This window comes from Centroberyx affinis, unplaced genomic scaffold (genome assembly GCF_046629955.1).
Source record: "Centroberyx affinis isolate AG114_WGS23_722 - 3 ecotype Tasmania unplaced genomic scaffold, CSIRO-AGI_Caff_v1 ptg000765l_1, whole genome shotgun sequence".
Classification (NCBI taxonomy): Eukaryota; Metazoa; Chordata; class Actinopteri; order Beryciformes; family Berycidae; genus Centroberyx; species Centroberyx affinis.
The window spans coordinates 189,986-211,964 of NW_027279375.1; the positions used below are offsets into that span (position 1 = coordinate 189,986).

At 46.0% G+C, this 21,979-nt stretch overlaps 1 protein-coding gene across 1 annotated transcript; it reads right to left on the reverse strand.

The window, feature by feature from the left end:
- Positions 1–6,289: 6,289 nt before the first annotated feature.
- itgb3a (integrin beta 3a) lies at positions 6,290–20,243 on the reverse strand. Its single transcript, XM_071520061.1, has 15 exons — positions 20,123–20,243; positions 18,520–18,602; positions 17,414–17,618; positions 15,610–15,862; positions 15,186–15,348; positions 14,782–14,943; positions 14,598–14,693; positions 14,391–14,480; positions 14,106–14,240; positions 13,573–14,002; positions 9,350–9,572; positions 8,546–8,646; positions 8,177–8,296; positions 7,416–7,582; positions 6,290–7,162 (listed from the first exon to the last, which is right to left on the reverse strand). The coding sequence occupies exons 1-15, from the start codon at positions 20,187–20,189 to the stop codon at positions 7,097–7,099; spliced, it is 2,361 nt and encodes a 786-aa protein (XP_071376162.1). The 5' UTR covers positions 20,190–20,243; the 3' UTR covers positions 6,290–7,096.
- Positions 20,244–21,979: the final 1,736 nt, after the last annotated feature.

Here is a 21,979-nt window from a genome sequence, read left to right on the forward strand (position 1 = left end):
TCACAGCAACACAGACACCTCTATGCCGGCAAGATGTAGTTAGAAGTGGCTATGCAGCGTTGTGTGTGTGTTTGCACCGTACTTTCTATAGGGCACGGGATATCCCCGTGACATTTCCCCCCCCCTCTGATGAGGGCCCTTGTGGCGCTCTGGAGAGAAAGTCTGCAGTGCAGTTCTCCCGTCCCTTCCTGTAATGGACCTCAAAGTCATAGGGCTGCATCCCGAGGAACCACCTGGTGATCCTGGAGTTTGTGTCCTTCATGTTCTGCAGCCAGGACAGTGCTCGATGGTCCGTCTCCAAGGTGAAACTCCTCCCCAACAGGTAATACCTCAGCGAGTCCAGCGCCCACTTGATGGCAAGGCACTCCTTCTCCACCACAGAGTACCTCTCCTCATGCTTCAGGAGCTTCCGGCTGATGTATGCGATCGGCTGGAGGTTACTGGGCTCTCCCTGCAGCAACACTGCGCCAACGCCCACCTCCGATGCATCTGTCTGGACCGTAAACGGCTGTTCAAAGTCCGGGCTCGTCAGAAGAGGCTCCTTGCACATCCAGTCCTTCAGGCCCTGGAAGGCTTCCTCACATTTCTCCGTCCACCGAACCTTGTTGGGCTGGTGCTTCCTGGTGAGATCTGTGAGAGGTGCTGCAAGAGTGGAGAACATAGGAATGAACCGACTGTACCAGCCAACCATACCCATGAAGGACTTCACCTGTGACTTTGTGGTGGGCCTCCCAGCTGACTTGATGGCTTCCACCTTCCCAACTTGGGGCCGGATCACCCCTTTCCCCAGTACAAAGCCCAAGTACCTGACTTCCTGCTTGGCCAGAGAACACTTATCCGCACGGATGGTCAGGCCTGCCTCCTTGATCCTGCACAATACCTGCTGAAGGTGCTTCAGGTGTTCTTCCCAGGTGTAACTGAAGATCACCACATCATCAAGGTACGCCGCAGCAAAAGACTCTGTTCCTGCCAGGACCTTGTCCATCATCCTCTGAAATGTAGCTGGTGCTCCATGAAGGCCAAAGGGAAGGACCGTGAACTGGAAGTGTCCAAACGGGGTCCTGAAGGCAGTGATCTCTTTGCTCTCTGGGGTAAGGGGAACCTGCCAATACCCTTTGCACAGATCCAGAGTGCTGATGAAATTGGCACCCCCTATCTTCTCCACCAGCTCGTCGACTCGGGGCATGGGGTACAAGTCCAGCTTACTGACTCCATTCACCTTCCTGAAGTCCAGACAGAACCTCAGTGTTCCATCCTTCTTGGGAACCAAGATGATGGGGCTGCTCCATTCGCTGGAAGACGGTTCTATCACCCCCAGCTCTCTCATCACCTCCAGCTCCTTCTTCAGGACAGGCAGTAGACGCTCTGGAACCCTGTAGACTGGCTGGCGAAGAGGGTCGGACTCCTTCAAGGTGATATGGTGATGAATAACCTCTGTGCGGCCTGGCGTTTCCAGGAAAAGGTGGAGGGGCAAGATCTGGAGAAGCTCCTTCCTCCTCTCCTCTGACAGGTGGTCCAGCTCCAACTGCGTCTCCACCTGTTGAACTGGAAAGTACTGCTCTGCTGGCTCCTCTTCCTCCCTCACTGCTTGGATGAAGAGCGAGTGGGCTGCTGGTGGTGCAGGGACAGGACGAGGGTGCCATTTCTTGAGCATGTTTATGTGGAAAATCTGGAGAGGCTGTTTCCGGTCAGGCATGTGGATCTGGTAGGTTACAGGACCCATCTTCTGCTTGATCTGGTAGGGCCCCTGCCACTTTGCCAACAGTTTGTGTTCTGACGTTGGCAGAAGTAACAGGACTTCCTCCCCAGGCTCAAAGCTGCGTTGCCGAGCTGACCGGTCATACCACTCCTTCTGCTTCGCTTGAGACTGGAGGAGGTTTTCCCTTGCCATGGCCGTGGTCTTCATGAGCTGCTTCCGCATTTCCAGGACATAGGAGATGATGTTCATGTCCTGTTTTTTCCCGGACTCCTCCCAGGTCTCCCGCAGCACATCCAAAGGACCTCGGACCTGGTGGGCATAAAGCAGCTCAAAGGGTGAAAAACCTGTCGAGGCCTGGGGAACCTCACGGTAGGCAAACAGGAGAAACGGTAACCATTTGTCCCAGTCCTTTCCAGTCTCAGAAACGAACTTCCTCAGCATACCCTTCAGAGTCTGATTGAAACGCTCCACCAAGCCATCAGTCTGAGGGTGGTAGGGGGTGGTTCTCACTCTCCTAATCCCTAGCAGCTGGTAGACCTGACTGAGCGTGTGACTCATGAAGTTAGGGCCCTGGTCTGTCAACACCTCCTTTGGGATCCCTACCCGAGAGAAAAACTTAAGCAAAGCTGCAGCTACCTGCTTAGCTGTTACTTCCCTCAAAGGGAACGCCTCGGGGTATCTGGTGGCATAGTCACAAATAACAAGGATGAACTTGTTCCCTGCCTGGCTCCTCTCCACTGGGCCCACTATATCTACTCCTATGCGCTCGAATGGAGTATTAATGACTGGAAGTGGTACAAGGGGCACAGGGGCTGCAGCTTTCCCTGCTGTCAACTGGCATTCTGGGCAAGTCTTACAGAAATCTTTGGTCTGAGTGTACATCCCTGGCCAGTAAAACCTCTTAGAAATCCTCATAAAGGTTTTCATGAAGCCTAGGTGTCCTGCCCAGGGGATTGTGTGACCCACCCTCAATACTTCCTCCCTACAGGACTTAGGAAGGACTAGCTGTCTGCCATATTCACTCTGTCTGTACAAAAGGCCATTCTCAAGCAAATAATGCTCACCTAGAGGACAAACAGTGGGGTCTTTCTCTGCCTCTCTTAAACAATCTGCAAGGGAAGAGTCCTCTTGTTGCTGCTTAGCAAGATCACAGGGAAACATATCTACAGGCAGCTCTGGGGCTCCAAGTTCCTGCTCTGGCTGATCTGCTGACTGCAACATGCTTCTCCCAACTTGCTGTCTGCGCCTCTCCCATCTCTCTTCCTGTGTGACTGTGGGATCTGCAACGACCTCTTCCCCATGAAATGGCATCACTTGTAGAGTGTCTGGCTCAGTCTCTGGTGTCTCAATTAAGGCTACATCAGGAGCTGTCTCACAGGCAATAGGCGCTTCTATCACCGGTGCACCTGGCTGACTAGATGACCGTGCAGGGACTGGAGTAACCACGGGTGCCTTCACCTTAGACCTTGTGACTACACCACATAACCTCTTCCTGCTCTCCTGAATGAGGTCATATAAAGTAGGCAGATCTGTCCCCAGCAAGATGGGATAGGGCAACTCTGGGGCTACACCCACTTTCATCAAGTAAGCCTGGCCTTCTGCCTCAATGTACACCTCAGCAGTGGGGGCCTGTTCCTCATGTCCGTGGACACAGATGACTGGGACTGTGTCTTCCTCATTCCACAATTCCCTAGGAATTAGCTGGGCTTGAACAAGGGACTGGGAACCACCTGTATCTAAAAGGGCTGTGTAAGGCTTGCCATTTAGCTGTACAGTGACCAGTGGTGACTCTGACTGTTCTTCAGGGGGGACCATAAACTCAGGTCTAGGGACGTAGCACAGGCTGGTGGCTTTATGCTTCCTAACAGGGCAAACTGGACGAGTATGGCCTGCCTCACCACAGTTGTAACACACAACCTCTGCCTTGTCACCTGGCTGAACCTTGCTCCTGGTGTACTCCTGAACCACTGGCCTGCTGGGTTTAAACTGGCTAGAAGAGCTACTGGCTGAACCACCTCCTCTTACCATACCCTCAGACCTACCTCTGGCCTGGTGTCGCATTCCAGCATACCGATATGCTCCTGGACCCTTGTGTGCTGCGACGTAGGCGTCCACCAGCTCTGCCGCCTCTGCTGCCGTCTCTGGGTCCCGTTCTTTGGTCCAGGTCTTCACCTCTGGATACAGTACCCGGAAGTACTGCTCAAGGACCATTGTCTCCATGATCTGCTCTTTGGTGGCAGTGCTGTAGTTTACCCACTTGCAGAACAAGTCCTTGAGGCGGGTATACAGCTCATGTGGAGACTCTTCTGCTGGTGTGTCAAGGGAACGGAAGCGCTGGCGGTAAGTGTCCCTGTTGATTTCATATTTCTTCAGCACTGCCTCCTTCAATCTGTCATAGTCCTTGGTGTGTGCTGGGTCCATGGCCACAAAAGCACTTCTGGCTTTACCAGTCAGCAATGGAATAAGGCGGATGGCCCACTCTTGCTGTGGCCAGTTGTAAACAGCTGCCAGTCTCTCAAAGGTGGTCAGGAAATGTTCGATGTCATCAGTGTCGTCTAACCTCGTCAACTTGGGTTCTCCCACCAGCACCCCTCTGCCCCGTGCTGTCGGCGAACCTGTTCTGGCTGCCTCCAAGTCCAATTGGAGCTGGGTGACCTGGTGGTTGAGGACACTGAGCTTCTGCTCCTGCTTCGCCACCTCCTTCTCCTGCCTCTTGTCCCTTTCCATCTGGAACCTCATGAAGGTCTCGAACATCTGGGCCAGGCCGGAGAAACTTGACTCTGGAGTGGAGGTTGAGCCGACTGTGGGTTGGAAGCCTTCCTCGAGGACTCCCCCTGTGGCACCTTCTTCATCCGGAGGCTCTGCTTGCTGCTGCTGCTGCTGTTGTTGTTGCTGCTGCCGTGACTGCTGCTGGTTCTTTGGAGGCATGGTTGGAGTTGTCTTCTTTGTTTCTGACACCACATGTAAGGTTGGCCGATTGGTTGAGGCACAAAAGAGATGGTTCTGTTCTTTCAGTCCAGGTGTTTTATTTACAGCAGTGCGTTCCCATGCAGCTTATTTACAGTGCAGACAAGTTTGGCCAAAATGCAGAAAAAAGGAAAAACACAACTTGCAAAAATAAACAAGAAGAAAAAATATACAAGGCAAAAATTAGATATACTTATAAGCAAACTGCACTTTAAGGCAATGCCCCTTTAGATAAGGGCCCTCTGCAGCTGATAGTGTCCTGACCTGCCTCAGCAAGGTCTGCTATGCTCTCCCAAGGAGCTCCAGCCTCCACCTTTATATAGTAGCTGGCTCCTACTAAGAGACATCAATTATGAACTGATAATCAATTATCTCCTTGCCATATTCCCCTGGTTCAAATTATCACACCATATTATAAACAATCATAATAAGGGTCATTAGACATTTCCAATCACAATTGAACAACTCCAAACACATTTAAATAACATTTCAAGAAACACCATTAAACACCCCTGCCACTTTACCACACTTGGTCCGATCCCCCGGAAACCCCCCCTCTAGAAAAGGAAGTGGAACGCTCCGTCTCGGGTTTTCCGGGTCTAAAAGAGAGGATCGTCCAGTGCAGCACAGAAACAGGTGACAAACAATTCATTTGTGAAAAGTACATAAATAAATACTCATTTAATTACAAAGACTATATGTCTCTTGTCTTTTCATTTTACATTGCAATGTTTTATGTAAATGAGTTACACTACAACTGGGTCGCTATGTATTAACGCCATATTGGTGACCTCCGACATCACAAACAGAGAGAGGGAGAGCGAGAGAGAGAGAGAGAGAGCAAACACAACGATATCACAGCAACACAGACACCTCTATGCCGGCAAGATGTAGTTAGAAGTGGCTATGCAGCGTTGTGTGTGTGTTTGCACCGTACTTTCTATAGGGCACGGGATATCCCCGTGACAGAGTGGATACATTTTTAGAACGAGGGAAATATTTCTATCTCAGATCTGTCAGATTTAAGTTACTTTTAACCCCTTTTCAACCTGTTAACCTTTTGTATAGGCTTCTGCGATTCTGATCTGAATACAGGGTAAAAGAAGCTTTGATATTAATTCAAAGGAGCCTCAAGCGTCACACAAAAGTTGGTGAAGTCATGCAAAATTAATCTTACGAGTTCCCTCTCTGTGCCAGTTTTGAGTTTTAACTGTAAAGCATTTTCTGAGGAACTAACGCCCAGACATCATTAAAAACAGAGAACGTAAAGCAGAGAACAACACAATGACTAGGCAATTTCCACAGAATACAACAGTACAACCAAGAAACAGAGAGAAACGGATATAAGTCATTGTAGCTTTCATGTCCCCATAGGGGATGCAAAAGGAGTAGAGTTATAGAACAGGGAGCCCATCGGGACCAATCTTCTCCCACTGAGTCCCACGCAGTGTCCATCCATGGGTCACTGTTCACTTCCATGTTAACATTTTAAAAATTCTATGGCAAACGTCTTGGGTGTACTGGTGACTTTCCTGTGATTCATCAGGAATTTCCTTTTTCTATCCATTCAAGTTTTCCGGTATATTCTGCAACAGCTGATTAAAGAATGAACATTACTCATCGCATGTTTAATAGTTTTATTTCAAACACGTGGCAAACATCTTCACAAAAACAGTGTAAAAAAAAAATACACCAGACATGGGTGGCAGGAGAGAGGATTTCAACAAGTGAGCAAAACAAGTACCAGAACTTAAAACTGTGACATTTAAACTAGGGCTGGGCGATATGGACAAAATCAAATATCACTATATTTTTGACCAAATACCTCAAAATCGATATGACAACAATATTGTAGGGATGACTATTGGTGGGTAAAGGCAAATAATAGAACAGCTAGAACAGTCTGGTAAGTTCAGAAAATGACATCACTTTACTGTAATGCGGCCTTTAAAACCAGGAAAAGACAACACTTATGCCATATCACGATATTAGGATATCCAAAATCTAAGACTATATCTAGTCTCATATCACAATATCCTTATAATATCGATATATTGCCCAGCCCTAATTTCAACAACATAAAAACATGATAAGTGGGCATTTTGTCCTAATTTTGACTCCTGATTGCATGTACAGTACTTAAAAAACCCTATAGACCAGGCTATTTTAGGCTACATGGCCAGATTAGGCCATATAACTTAAAAGCAGGCAACCATGTTTGTGACCCACTTGAGTAGTTTATAGTAAAATATTTTTTTTTTTTTACAATATGTACAATTACAGCATTGTCTTGTTGACAACGATCACCACATTTCATCCACAGTAGCTGGTCACATGACAGTGTAAAGGGTTCTTCATCCCATCTATTTCTGTGTTGCTACATTGCATCTCTGTCGCAGACCCCTGAGTTTTTCTCATTGCGGTTAGTCCTCAGTTCCCTCGGTACGTTACGTTGGTGAAAGTGGAGGTGGCTCCTTTGTACAAGGGGTTGTTACCCTGGGAAATGGAAACAGAGGGAAAACCGTCATTTAAAGATTTGTTGAATTCAATCTCACATTGATACACAACTTTTCCAAGGACAATTTAGATTTTCTCCATCAGATGGCAGCCTATTCTGCTCTTTTTGACAACACTGATCCCTGAAGGAGAAATTCATCTTCTCGCTTGCCCCCCTCTCGACAGGGACGTCCAGACGTCAATCTTCAGTCTTTCTGTCACTGTACGCTGTCAAAATTTCAGCATTTCTCACCGTATCCCACTTGGCTTTGGCTCTCTCCTCCTCAAACTTGGCGAACTCCCTGCGGTCGTGGATGGTGACCAGCAGCTTCCAGATGAGCAGGCCGACCAGGCCCAGTAACAGAATGGCTCCGGCCACCGCCATCAGCACCACCAGGATGTCAGGACCCTTAGGACAGTCTGGTGGAGGAGAGACAGGAAGGCGGCCAGAGAGAGAGACAGAGAGAGAGAGAGAGAGAGAGGGGAAGGAGAAGATACGAAAGGGGAAGTTGAGAGAGTACAGAGAAGAGCAGAGGAAATATGGAAAAAGGAAAGAATAAAATAGAGAGTAAGCCAGTGAGAAGACAAACTAAGACATGATAGGCGATATCTCAGGTGAAGTTTGTCTCCAGTGATGCATTATGAAGACAATCTTGGCACACTCCTGACATGAAGCAATCGCTCGTGTTGAAACGCAGTGGCAGAGAGCCTGTTGCACAACGATCCGGTGCATCGTCTCCACCACATCTGATCATTCCTTGGTGCTGCAGACTGTGGCGGAGGTAAACTAGCTGGTAGGTGTATTCTGCCATAGAGAACCAGCCATTATCGTTGGCACAGGCTGTTCCTGTGCCGCTCCAGCCTGCCTGAGATGACAGTGACATTCACAGAACATGCTATTCTCAACTAATAATGAAGCCTCTCCGTGCATCTAGCTGCTAATCTTCAGTTTTCTGTCAGTCTGTGTGTCTGTCAGATGCACACATACACACACACACACACAGACACTCTTACCTGGCTCTTTTACCACGAACAGTATGGATTTGCCACTTTCATCTTCGTAATACTGAAAGCGCTCCACACAGTCGTTCTCATCTTTATACGTGCAGTTCACTGCATTCTTAGAGTGGAAGACTGTGGGATACAGATGGTAAAGGAAACAACAAAGGTAAGAAAAATATTGTAGTTTAAGCATATAAAGAGTATATAATGAGACACCTCTGCTGCAGCTCAAAGACTTGGACAGTGCTGCTCTTTGACCGCAATTTAGTATTCAAGATTCAAGGCATTCGGTGTGTGTAATCAACAACAACAAAACATCAAGCATTACAACAACAACAGTAGTATGTAGTGAGGAGAGAATAGAGATGGAAAGGTTCTCACCCAGTTCATCCACTAGGTCAATTTCATCTCTGCAGATTCTGCTACAACTGCTGTCTTCGGCCAGCTTTCCTCTCTTGAAGTGTTTACACTCCACACAGTCCCTGCAAACACAACACCATACCATTACACCCATATACATCACTCATGCCTAGGGTTTTTATTCCACCAGACCTGCAAACTCAAACCCACGACCTTCTTGCTGTGAGGCGACAGCGCTAACCACTGAGCCACCGTGCCGTACCCACGGTGCATAAAGAAGGCGATTCACTTTTTAAAATTATTGTCAGGATCTGCTTTGTTCACGCTCGTTCATGCGCTAAAAGTGTGATTTTCAGGCCTGTTTTGCCTTATAATGGCAGTGAATGGAGAGAGAACAAAACAAAATTCTCCAATTGTCTCAACCGAACAGAGAATCGCCAATTTGGGGTTTATATATCAAGGCCACCCACTGAGCAAAAGACGTGATTTCAACGTCGCGTCTATGCTTTAGCTCTCATATAGCCCAGGATCATTACGGCTATGTATAGACCTATTTTAGACCAAGCAGTAAATACATTATTACAATGAATAAACATCTGTAAATCCAAGCTAAGACGTAGACATCTAATAAACTTTCACTTTTCAACCCCATTTAAACTTAAGCCTAGACGGCTATGGGCCATTTAGACGTGTTTTAAACATCTAATCAACGTAAAATTGCTCAGTGGGCAGGAAGCTACACAACCCAAGGTACCACCAAAGTTCACCATCCCTTGTCCACCCTCTGTAACTCTTGTCTGTCCAAACACAAAGTAGAGGAATTACTTCTTTATAGTGCAGGAGTCGGGGCAGGTGGGACATTTCTCACAGGTGGCTCCGTAGGCGCCGGGCTGGGTGCATTCACACACCCCGCACACACACTGGCCCCGGCCGCTGCACAGCAGGCCAAAGCTGGACATGCAGGTGTCGGTGCGGGTGGAGCAGTTGCAGTTCTCTCCTTTCCAGCCCGAGTCACACTGGCAGAACCCACAGTTACACTTTCCATGGTCTGCACAGGGGTGGAAAAAAGGAAGATAAGGTTAATCTAATAGTCTTTCAACATTTCATTTGCTATTCATTGTTTTCCCAATTCAAGTGCATGTATTAAAGTTGTAACATTCAATTACCTTTTTGTCAGTGTGCATAATCACATAGGTGGGGCTGGGCAAACTAATGTATTTGCACAACTGCAACATGAGTCATTGTTTGAGAGTGTTTTTCTCATTGTTTCAGGTACATAGTGTCTGTGAGTTGGTCTTGGTTTCCTGAACATGAGTGTTTTTTAATGTATTTTGCATGCCTGGGCAAGAGTGCTGGTGTGTGAGTTCATATGAGTAGGGATTAAAAACCCGTGACATCACCAGTGTTGGGGGTAACGCAATACTTTATAATGCATTAGAGTTACATTAGAGTGTGTCTAATTTTTAAAAATTAGAATGTCATTACCTATTCTTTTTTCATATTGTTTCATTTTTGTTATAGTGCACATTTAAAAAACGACAACATGCTGCTGACTGAAAAATCGTAAACAAAATGTGCTTGATATAAATTGATTGATTAAATTGAGATTGGTTCGCTGTTATAAAAACAGATCAATAGTCTTGCATTGCATTTTAAAACAATGATTGACAACACACTTGACAGCACAAGCCATATTGCTACAGCATGTTTTTGAAATGGGTAACGCAAAAGTATTCTAATGAGTTGCTTTTAATAAAGAGTGACTTTGTAATGTAACTTGTTAGTTTTTAAGGCATTCCTGTCTTCAGACAAAGGGAGGAAATGTTTTGTAGTGAAAAATACACACTGATGATTTCCCACTGCCCTACACACACGCACACACACACGCACGCACGCACGCACGCACGCACGCACGCACGCACGCACGCACGCACGCACGCACACACACACACACACACACAATACTCTGTGATGACCACTTCCTGGCGGAGGCTCTTGCTCAGACTCCCTTGGAAGAGGAGTTACAACAGACAGGTCATGCTAGCAGAACTATCACAGTGACACAGATGTGCGATGACAGAGTCTGTGGGCGTGCGTCTGACCCCAGATTACAGAGACACGGCCCACATCAGCGTGTTGAGCTACCTTAGAAACACTGGCACAGCCCGAGAGACAACAGGGTTCCTACCAGGAAGCCAAACAGGATTTGGAAATGAGTGACTAAGAGCAAAATGGGTGAGTCAGAGCCCAGCCGGGGGAGTGGCTGGTCGTGAAATATCACAGAGGGTCCAAGGGTCTCAAGGCTCGAAACAATCATCTGCTATCGTTAAGCTCAAGAGAAACAACCCGCTCTATCCAATTCCCCAGTTACCTCCCCGTCGCCCCGTCGCTGTGTCATTGCTTTTAGATAAAGTTTATAGTGGTGGAGGGATTGAAACCGGTCAATGGTGGTGCTCTCACTGGGTAATGGTTAACAGTCTCATGTATCATAACTGTTGTTGCTGCTGTGCAGAGTGAAGTATACAACAGCATGTCCAAAAGAAAACTTGTGTTCCCTTCTGTAGTAACATTGCCTTTTTTTTTTGCCAAAAATCCTTCATTTTCTCTCTCTACCTGCAAATAATATCCACCTCAGCAACTCATTTAATTTAGTACTGAGTCTTAAAATCTTATTTTCCAAGATAAAACAAAAATCTGCCCATAGGCTGAGGTAATTGTACTTGTTTCCAATGCAAATCAACTTATTTCAAAACATTTCTTGTTATTTTCTTGATACTGGTGGAGAGATATGCCTCATTCTGCCTTTTTTTCAAGATATTGAAGCTGTAGAGAATTCCTGAGACATGAACTGCAGTGGAAACAAGTGGAATTATCTCAGCCTGTTGGCAAGATTTTTCACTTGTTTTAAGAAAAAAAACAATCATTAGAAGACTGAATATGAGACTAACTGTATTGTAAAGACTGACATTTTTTGCAGTGTAGAGTAGTTAAGCTGGACATGAGTGAGTAATTGTCTTGTTCTCATTGCCTTATTTGTTGTAAAGTTGAGTCACAGACAAGTTTTTGGGCTTATATCATCAGCCCCTCTCTCTGAGGCTGCACTATAATCCTGCCCATTAATCACATGCCTGGGCTTCAGAGGAGGTTAACATGGGGCCCATGAAAACAGGGGAAAAAAGACAGTACAGTGTAATAAAACACAGAACGGTTAGATGGCAAGAGACACGAAGACATGAAGAGAGAGAGGGGAATCAAGTGGTGGAGACAGGCTGGAGAGAGAGAGAGAGAGAGAGAGACAGAGAGAGAGAGAGAGAGAAGGGGCAAAGTGCCAGCAGAGGAATGCAAACTTTCCTGCTCTCTCTCCCCTCGTATTCATGGGCCCTGGGGGTGTGCTTGCTGACTCCTGCTCCTTGCCCCTGCACCAGTCCCACAGCCCCGCAGCAGAGGAAGAAAAACACGCCCACAGGGAACGTGGGAGCGCTGCAACTCTTCTTGGGGCCCTGGGGTTCATGGTAGCTCCAATTGAGCTGGGGCCAAGGGACGCTCGCGCTTCAAAGACAGTGACGTCACGACCGCACAACTCCATCCAGACGCACGGCGACTTGGAGGCACAAGTCTCAAACTGAGCTCTGTGGACTTGTGTGGGTGTGTGTGTGGGTGTGTGTGTGGGTGGGTGGGCGGGTGTCAGTGTGTGAACCCGAAGTGTCATTACTGAAAATAGCACTACACCTCAATACCTGCAAAACAATCCCACTGAAAAAGACTCTAAACTCCTCCTTGCTGATATAAGCACGTCCTATTCCTGGATAATTTTTAACCTGCCAGCACACGCCTGACCTGCCATGCTCCCCGCAAAAGTGATGCCTTTGGTTTTGTTTAGTTTTGGATTAAAAGAAAAGTATATATATACCCCTAGATACCCCCTTAATTTGAAATTCTTATGGGTCTGTGGCGGGTAAATACACACTATTTCAGATTGTCACGTCATAGATTGTCATCAGATCTGATGACAGCCGTCTTCTGAGGATTCCTCTTTGGGTTCATTGGAAACCACACTCTATTATTGTGCTGAAATGGCACGTTTTCACTCAAACGTTTGGCGGCCTTATTATGTCGGAGACGCATAAGTAGGACATTTTTATAACATGAGACTCTCGTATTCCCACTTGCTTTTGTGTGTGCTGATGGGAAACATCATAACCCTGTTTTATCCAAATTTCCCAGTCAGCTACATAGTCCAGCTTTGCAGAAATTGCAGAGTGAGTGAGCAAAAACTAAAGTTTGCTCTCCTTAATGTGAGAGTGTAGGATTAGCTGTTCCTTTTGTTCCACTGCTCAGCCCCCCTCCGTACATAGACAAGCCCAAACTGCTGTTACATTAAATTACCCAATGACAAAACCTATTAAAGTTTTATCACTGTGATTGAGTAACTGCTTGGTGAGCTATGCAGACTTGTAATAGGGAGTGATAGCACATTATGCCGCATTGCTGTGAGTGGTAAGAACACCAATCAAGTTCAGGAAGCGGTAATTGTGTTTTTCCCACTAGCCATTTGTCGAGTACACACACAAAGTTTACAAGCCTGAGAGAGCATTGGTCATTTGTATACATTTACTTTCTGTGTTCAATAACAAAGATGTAAATATTTACATGTCGTCTTTAAGCAAGTGAGGGCTGCCATAATAGGGAATGTTATGTTTGAGAATTGAGGTGGATTTTTGATTTGTCAAGCTAAATAACAGTAAACTGTGCAAACTAACTGTAGTGTGTTTAGAGACTGAGAGTGAGCTGGAGCGGCAGGCGCGGCAAGTTCCTGTGAGGTCAGCTGAGGCCTCGAAGCTGGAAAGAGGAAGGGAAGGGCAACCTCATCTTCCCTGCTAACTCTCAGCATGAAGAAAAGGCCAGTGACTGGCGCTCTCATAGCAATTATTTAGTTCAAAGACAAAGAGCAGCGTGTCAGATTGTTGATAGCCGAACTCACAGTGCAGTGATAAGAGACTGAGAACATCAAAACGCTAATCGTAGCAGAGAGAAGTGTATCTACTCACCGGAGCAGAGTTGCCCTTTGAAGCGCAGGCAGTTGAAGTCGTCACATTCACAGTATTTGCCCCAAACTTGACCAAACTCATTGCTATGGCAGGAGCACTGTCCGCACACGCAGTCCCCTCTCGCGTTGCAGACGGGACTCTCTGGCTTCGGGATGCAGTTCACATCATCGGACAGGCTGTAGTCCCCCTCTGCACACTCGCAGTGTGGGCCCAGCCGCCCCTGGTGGCACTGACACACACCGCACTCGTAGGTCCCGTTGCCTTGGTTACAGAAGGGGCTGTCGGCCTCGGCCTGAGCCTCGCAGTTGCACCCGCAGGCGAAGTCCACTGTGATCTCCAGGGAATCCTTGAAGCCCCGAGGTTTGATGGTAAAAGTGTGGCTCTTCTCCTTGGGGCAGCCACGCAACCGAGCCTCCACACTGAACGACACCTGAGGGGGAAAAGTGTCTGTGATCTGCCTGTGTGTTTTTCCATGTTGCCCTACACTTTAGATAAAAGCTGTGCCAGCGATCATCGTCTAAACAGGTAGCTACCGTGTCTCCGATCTTGAGGCCAGAGCAGGACTTGAGTCCGTGGATGACCTCTCCATTTAGGCAAGTGGCGTTGAAGGACAGGGACAGCTCCTCCGGGACTCCCACCAGCTCCAGCTCAACCTTAGAGCGGATCTTCTGCTCGCAACGAATCGATTAAACAATTCACCAGAGATTCACAAAACAGTAAAGATACAGTAACAGATAACACAGATGTCATTTATTTGTACCATAAGCTGATAAATTGGGAAAGTATTTTGCCACAGATGGCCTTAACCACACGCTTACCTCATAGGCTTCCTTAATGAGCTGAATAACATTCCCAGAGTCTTCGGACAGCGTTCCCACAGTTGTGCCTGGAATGAGCTGACTGTAGTTCTGGGTGGAGAGACCATGGAGACATGACAGCAGCATGATGATGACCCAATTTTTTGCGGTTTTCGCAATAATAACTCATAAATGCACACTGTGACACAAGCATTGGAGTGTGTTTACCTTGTAGAGGGGCACAACGAACTGGGTCACGGCAAAAATTAGGTTGATGTTATTTTCAGAGATTTTGTCATTCATGAGTCCCAAAGAGGGATAGTCCTGAAAGACACAGCAAGCATCTAAGTAAACGGTTTTCCTCAAAAGCAGATTCACACCAAGCTTAATTTCTGATACAAACACTCCTCACCAGAACAGTAGATTTGTCATAATTGTTGTTACTGTCAAGGTGACACAGGCCGTCATTGGGATTGACGATGCCAGCTATGCGTCCGTCCAGGGCGATGTGAGTCTTGGCATCGGTGGTGAACACCAGCAGGTGGGAGGCGTCCGGACGCCAGCCGATCTTCTCCTAACGGTGACAGACACAGGCCGGGATGAGACAAAAGCATCGAGAGAAGGGAAGAACGATGCATGCTCATGTCTCTATGTGTGTTATGCACATCGGTGAGCATGCGCAGAAGAGGATTAGGGCCACATGTGAAGAATTTATTAGAATTCTGAGATTTAAGTCAGAACTCAAATAAATTTTTCACAGGTGGCCCCAGTCCTCTTCCAGTATGCATGTGTGTGTCTGTTTAAATGTTTCTATACCTTGCACACCACTGCCTGCATGACAGCATCAAAGCCGCCCTCTGGACTGTCTCTGTTTCTGGACACCTGCTGCTTCTCCACCTCCTCAGTGAAGCGCCCCACCTGCTCCGTCAGCGACAGCACGTTCTTGTACCCAAACTGAGCCAAGCAAGTTCGTTGAATTCTAGATATATTCCATAGGGTTAGGGAGGAGTGTGGGGGGTGGGGGGGTGGGGGGGTCAACAAAGGAAAAATATCAACATAAAGTTCTTACAAACAATTTGACAAACCTTCTCACAGACTTTAAACTTCATCACGGTAGGAGTAGAATGACGTTTAGCTCTCATATCTGAGTCAGCACTTGCAGATAGAATACTAGAAATCTCCACCTCAACTCCTCCTCCTCTGATGTAACAATCTCTCTAACCATAATCTGTCCACCTACTCGTGGCAAGGGTTTTGGATCACGGCTTCAGAAGCGGTGAACATGTAGGGGGCCATGGGCTTGTCCACAAAGGCTCCAAAGCCCATGCGCAGGTTGCTCGTGGTGCGGCCCATGGTCGCCGCAAGCTCATTTCCCAAAGTGCGAAGGCGGACCAAGTCGTCATTCATTGAATAAGAAAGATCCATCAGGTAGTAGAGGTCCACTGGATAATCCTCCGCCTGCTTCACCGACACGGTGAAATGCTTCGCATCACCTGACAAAGAGAGGTGGAGGAGCAGAAGAGGACAATAAAGCAAAATAGCAGAGGATGAATGGATGAATGAGAGGGCAGATGGAGAAAGATCAATATGTATCACTTGACCTTTCATCTGTCGTTCAAGTGATGATAATATTAAAAATCAGCCTGTCATAGTTATGCCCCCAGCTCTGGTGTATCAGGTTATTAGTGTGTGTATAGGTGAATGGCCCTTGTTTTATAAGATTGTTAGTGTGTGTATAGGTGATACCTGGTCTTATTTATTATTATTTTTTATTTATTTAACCTTTCTTTAACTATGAAGTCTCTTCAGATATAATATCTCTTTTACAAGAGAGACCTGACCAAGGCAGCAGCATGAAAAAGTTAAAAGCAAATACACATTACACACATCACACATAAACACATGTGATATACATTACAACAAGTCACATAGAGCAGCCTAATCTGAAGCAGTTACAATGTTCCTGGAAAGATTCCTGATGTTTAAAATCCTTAATTGGGGGCAATGTCTCCCATCTAATAATATCCTGTAGGTTATTCCATGCCCCGGGTGCATAATGAGCGAAGGCAGTTTTGCCAAAAATCAGACTTGACCCTGGGCTCATTACAGAGCAGCCACCATGTCGATCTAGTGCGGTAGCTGTTTGAGGCAAGGTCTGGCATGTTTTTATAGATAGGAAGGAAGCTTACGAAAAACAGCTTTGTAGATGAAAAGATACATATGAAGCTTCCTACGAGGTTAAGTCTAAGGCTACAGTGATGAGTGTGCGATTTAGCATTTGGAATGATGTGCAGAGATGCATGATAAACAGAGTCTAGCTTCTTGCTTCTAGCTTCTAGCGTAATAACGAGCAGGATGCATGCATTTACAGGATGTCACTACAGTCAAAGAAGTGTAAGTAAGTATCAAGTCAACTCTCAAGTCAAGTCAGAACAAATCAAGAGTCCAGTATCAATTTAATATCTTAAAGAAAACAAAATATCTAGGACTTTTCAATGCAATATGGTTTTAATAGGATAAAAACTTGGTAAGAGCATCATGAGTTTGATTTCTATAATCTGTTTCAGCTTCAATAAATGCAATCATTCCATACAAACTCAGAAAACAGAATTGAAATTCAGTCGTCTGGTGGAACAAATCTCATCACTTTCAATCTAAGTCATTTTACACAAACACAAGATCTTTTGTCCAGACTTAAGAAACCTCTTCGAGTCTTCAAAGTCAAGTCAAATCAAGTTTCAAGCAATTAAAATTGTGACTCAAGTCCAAGTCATGTGACTCGAGTCTCCACCTTTGGAAACCTTATAAGGCTGTTAGTGTGTGTATTCATAGTATTCCCATGATGTCACATGCATTTCCTACCAATATGGCGCTTTACAATACACACAGCTCATTGGCTGTGTTTTTGTCATTTGATTGTAATCACCTGTTAATTTATTACAATCACCTGTTATTTTCCTACCAAGACGGCCGTGTGGTGATGGAACAGAATACTGTGAATAAGTGGTACTTGGTCTTATAAGGTCGTTAGTGTGTATACGTACCTGGTCTCAGCGTCATATGGAGTTTCTGAGGCTTTATCTGAGTGACATCATCGGCTGTCCCAGAGGCTTTGTCGCTGAGAGGTGCGTCCTCCTGGACCGTCAGGCTGCTGGAGGGAAACTCCACAGCCGCTGCTTCACAACCCCCATCCAGCAGGTTCTGCTTCAGATCACAGCGGGACACGCCGGAGCCCCCCCTCCCGTACTCCTGACCACATGAAACAACCAGGTCACTTTTGCTCAGCACTCTAATTGCTCAGCAAAACACAGCTTGATTACAGTAAACATACAACAATAATTATAATAAGGATGGGACAATATATCGAAATTCAATATATCGCAATACAAAAATGTCACAATATGTATCGTGGGGAAGAAAAATTAGTTGTTGAATGATTTGATACGGTTTGTTCTGCTGTGGTATCAACAATGTGACGGCTTGCCTATCAGTTTCACAACCTCTCCATCCAAACTATATTATTTGCACTTTGTAATGAGATTTTTAAATTGTTGTTTACACTCTAGCAAGCCAATGCCATTGCTGGAAAGACTTGTGGCTCAGAAGTAAACATAATTCTGCGGTCAGACTTTGTTGTCATTGTATCAAAATGCAGCTAGAAAGCACGATACAAGCAAACAAAAAAAGATCAAATCAACAGTAAAAGTGAAAATGAATGTCAGTAAAGCAAGAAACATTAAAGTAAAATATAAAAAGTATGGTAACATGCAATTGGTAAAAGACTATTACTTAAAAGCAAGTCTAAGCGAGCTTCCAGAAGTGAGTTAACAGATGATACTGATGTAGCAGCCGAAAAACAAGCTCAGGCAGGTCGTCCCCAAATATAGGAGTCCTGAAGCCTGGGCCCGATCACCAAGGAAGGAGGCAGAGGCTTCAGTATGAGCCTGCTGGAGAATCAATGTGATCCTCACTAACAGTGTGAGTAAAGCTGCCAGACACTGTAAGCACTGGAGGACAGAGTAGTGGTATAGCTGTTACAACAAGAGGAATGCTGTTGGGAAATGGGGCTTGTGTTCTAACATGCAGCACTGAAGTAAGATTGTGTGTGTGTGTGTGTGTGTGTGTGTGTGTGTGTGGTGGGTGTTCTCACCTTCAGAGAGCACCACGCACAACTTGGGTGAACGGACAAACACTGTCGACAGGTGGTCACCCCTCGAGAGGTGCAGATGTTACCTGAGATCCACACACCGACACAGACAGAACACAGTGAAGCATGTGGCATGTTAGAATCTGTCACACAGTTTCCACTCAGTTCTTGTGCAACTCTGATTAAGCGAGGACATTTCCCTGACCACAGTTTCTTAATCAGCCGGCAGTTCTGCTCCACTCCCATGAACACAGATACCACAGCCATCAAGCTGCGACTTTCACAACAGTGCTGTGCAAACATTTAAATGCTTGATGAAGTCTCAGTGCAATTTACCCAAAACATTGATGATGCTAATCCTCTTCCTGTTCTAGGAGACAAACACTGAGACATTTGACCATGTTTGGCGGACTTGCATAGATCCTACATAAGTCGACAATTAGTTCCAAGTAATTCCAAGACCCTTCATTCCCTGCCATGTTGGTGCAACCTGTAAGGTGTGGTCCACTAACCTACAATGAGCACAGCAGCAGTCTATAGCACAGCAACATTTCTCAGTGTTAATCTATCTCTGAGCTGTAAAAGTGTGTAAAGTCAACACTGAGACATTGTTTCTATCAGTCCACACCCATCAGAGTTAAGTTAGTTTTGAACATTCGCTCCAGAGCCATATCTGCTCTCAGAGTGGACAAACGACTCTCCAGTCAGAGCTTAAACTCCAAGTAATTGTCTCACTGAATGAAAAATCAGCACTTATTAACACTGGGAAATTTGGTCTGAGGAGTTCCCAAACTTTTTCATGTCAAGCCCCCCCCTGCCTTAAGTACACAATAGATCACGGATTTGATAAGACCACACCCCAAAGAAGCCCATCTGAGAACCTTTTTGTTGTTAGATGTGACCTAATACAGAATTGTATAACTGTAGGCGATGAGATAACACACAGAAAGTTAGTTAATGTTAATAAGGGTTTGTTTTGTCTGTGACAATTATTTGGAGTTGGCAAGTGTTGACTGGAGTCTTTGTCCACTCATAGAGAGCTGATATGGCTCTGGAGTGGCTGTTCAAAACGATCTAAAGAAGTTAAATTAACTTTGATGGGGTGTGAACTTACAAACATATATTGACTTATATTGTTTTTTTTTACACTCTCAGAGGTAAATTAACGACTTTCAAAACTGGGATCCTTACATTCTCTAATTGTACTATCTTCTAGGGAGTGATGATTACTGTGAAATTAAACTAATCCTCCTTTCGCCGAGGAGCCCCTGGAACCCTCTCAAGGCCCCCTAGGTGGCCCCAGGACCCCAGTTTGGGAATCGCTGGTCTACAACATCCCGAGTATTTTCACTCCCTTATAAGGTAAGATGGACAAAGTTCCAGTCGAGCAGCGCAATGACAAGAGACAAACAACTCAAGTCGACTACGACAATGAACTATCATGTTCCTCTTACGATCATGACATTGAACAGTTGTGATCAACAGCCGGCAGATAAATGACATGTAAAAAAACATAGGCGGTATGATCTATAACGCCTCAAAGCCTAAGCCGTTTTAGCAGGTGAAAGTTTTAATAATAGCCCATATAGAATAAAATCCACTTTACCGAAAACATTTGATGCCGATGACAGTAAAAGAAACAAAATCACCAGTCGGTCTAGAAAAGTTCCCATGGCTGGAGCGTGAACTGTGCGTCTCCCTCTGCGCTGCTTCACACCACAACTTAAACGCCTTTCCTCATTCTTGCAAAACGCATGGCTCATCTGGATGTGTTGGGTCATACAGCACCGCCTCACAGCTCCTAGTCTAGATTATAGGCTACCAGGGAAAACATCTGTGGTTTATTTAACTTATTCTCCCGCAATTTTTTTCTTTCTTTTTTTTTTAAAGAAAACATTAAGTGGGTAAAAATACCGTGTAGTTTATTTGATTCTGAAATAACTGCCATCCCAGAATAAGTCCATTATGTTTACACGTGGGCTGCAAGGGGAGACAGTCAATGCACGAACGGAATAAACATGCAGGTAGTACGTTTTTATTTGAAGTTTCAGTCAAGAAACACCTGAACAGGTAGAGTCCCGCTGTAACTCCTTAAAACTGCAAATGAGACGGGGAGAAGTTCAGACAAGTTGTGGTGGAAGGACCCCTAGTGGGAAAAAACAACATACAATTTTTTTTTTCCTATGTATATTCCATTAAAACAGCTTCTAGCCAAGCTCTCTGTCTTCCTCACTACATTATGAATCTATATGTGCCTGCTACAGCAAACCTCTTCCTAGCAAAGGGAGAAATTGCTGGCTTCTAAAACAGAAAAAAAAAGAAGAAAAGACATAAAGAGAAAATGAGGCAGCAAAGGGGATAAAAGCAAGATTAGATCAATGGCCACTCTACTCTGCCATTTCTGCCTGGACGTCACCCTACAGAAATGAACTTTGGGGGGGGGGGGGGGGGGAGGTGAGTGGTGGTGGTGGTGGTGGAAGCAGACAGTGCCTCTGATCTCTGCACTTGTCCATTTATTGAATCTCTATCCCTCTGCCCTGCTCTTGTTCTCATTCTCTAGCCGGTTGCTAAGCTACTGCCACCCGAGTCCAAGTATTGCGGCTAGAAGAAGAAATGACAGAAATAGAGAAATAAGTAGACAAGCCATAATAGTCAGCTGTTCTGTTGGCATTAAGTGATTGCTCATGGGGGTAGGTGGACGGTGCAGGTACTACTCCATGGGCTGTCCACCCCCAACATCCCCCCCCCCCCCCCCACCACCCAGGTATTGGCTGCCTTGCTAATGATTCGATCTATTGGCTCCATGTAGCCTTTTGCAGCTTCCACCCCCACGTAAGAATGGCATTTTGGGAAGAGCGTGGCGCTAGTTGTGCTGCGTAAAAGAGCCGGAGACTGGGTCAGATGGCAGCCAATTAAGACTGAACAAGAGGAGCGGGGTGGGTGGGTGGGGGGGCTAGACAAGGGGAGGGGGGATGGAGGGGTCCTGACCTGTGTCACAGATCTATCCGGGGGCCTTTAAGCTTTTCACTGAGTCTGAGAATGCAATCACCGAGAGCCAATATCAAAACGCAACCGCTCCCAGACAGAATCAGTGTTTGGATAACCACAACCGGCTTACCCTTTCCTGCTTGGCTGGGTTTAACTGGTGGGCGAGCGGGTCAAGTGGGGATATGAGTTTTTCCTCAGGTAAAGGGGTTGGCTGCCTTATGAAATGTGCCCCGGTGTCGCTGACGTGGGACAAAGCGTTATTTGTGTTGTGACGCTTTGCCATCTTACCTGCCTCCTCTAGCTCTGAGGTTACAGTTCCCTCTCCGGGGGGAACGACAGCTTCTGTGTGGTGGAAGTGAGAAACTCGCAAACCGAGGAGACAAGAGGGATGGAGGAATGGAAAGGTTGCGAGAGAGAGCAATTTTTGTTCTCACTGTTTTTTTTATTTTTTTTTATGAAGTACATCGAGACTTTG

Excerpts from the sequence above, each read along its gene's own strand:
- itgb3a (XM_071520061.1), bottom strand. The coding sequence starts at position 20,189 with ATGGGAACTTTTCTAGACCGACTGGTGATTTTGTTTCTTTTACTGTCA. Across the intron at positions 15,863-17,413 it reads CCATATGACGCTGAGACCAG|GTGATGCGAAGCATTTCACC; the intron begins GTACGTATACAC and ends TCTCTTTGTCAG. Across the intron at positions 8,647-9,349 it reads GACTCCTGCACTATAAAGAA|GGACTGTGTGGAGTGTAAAC; the intron begins GTAATTCCTCTA and ends TTGTGTTTGCAG.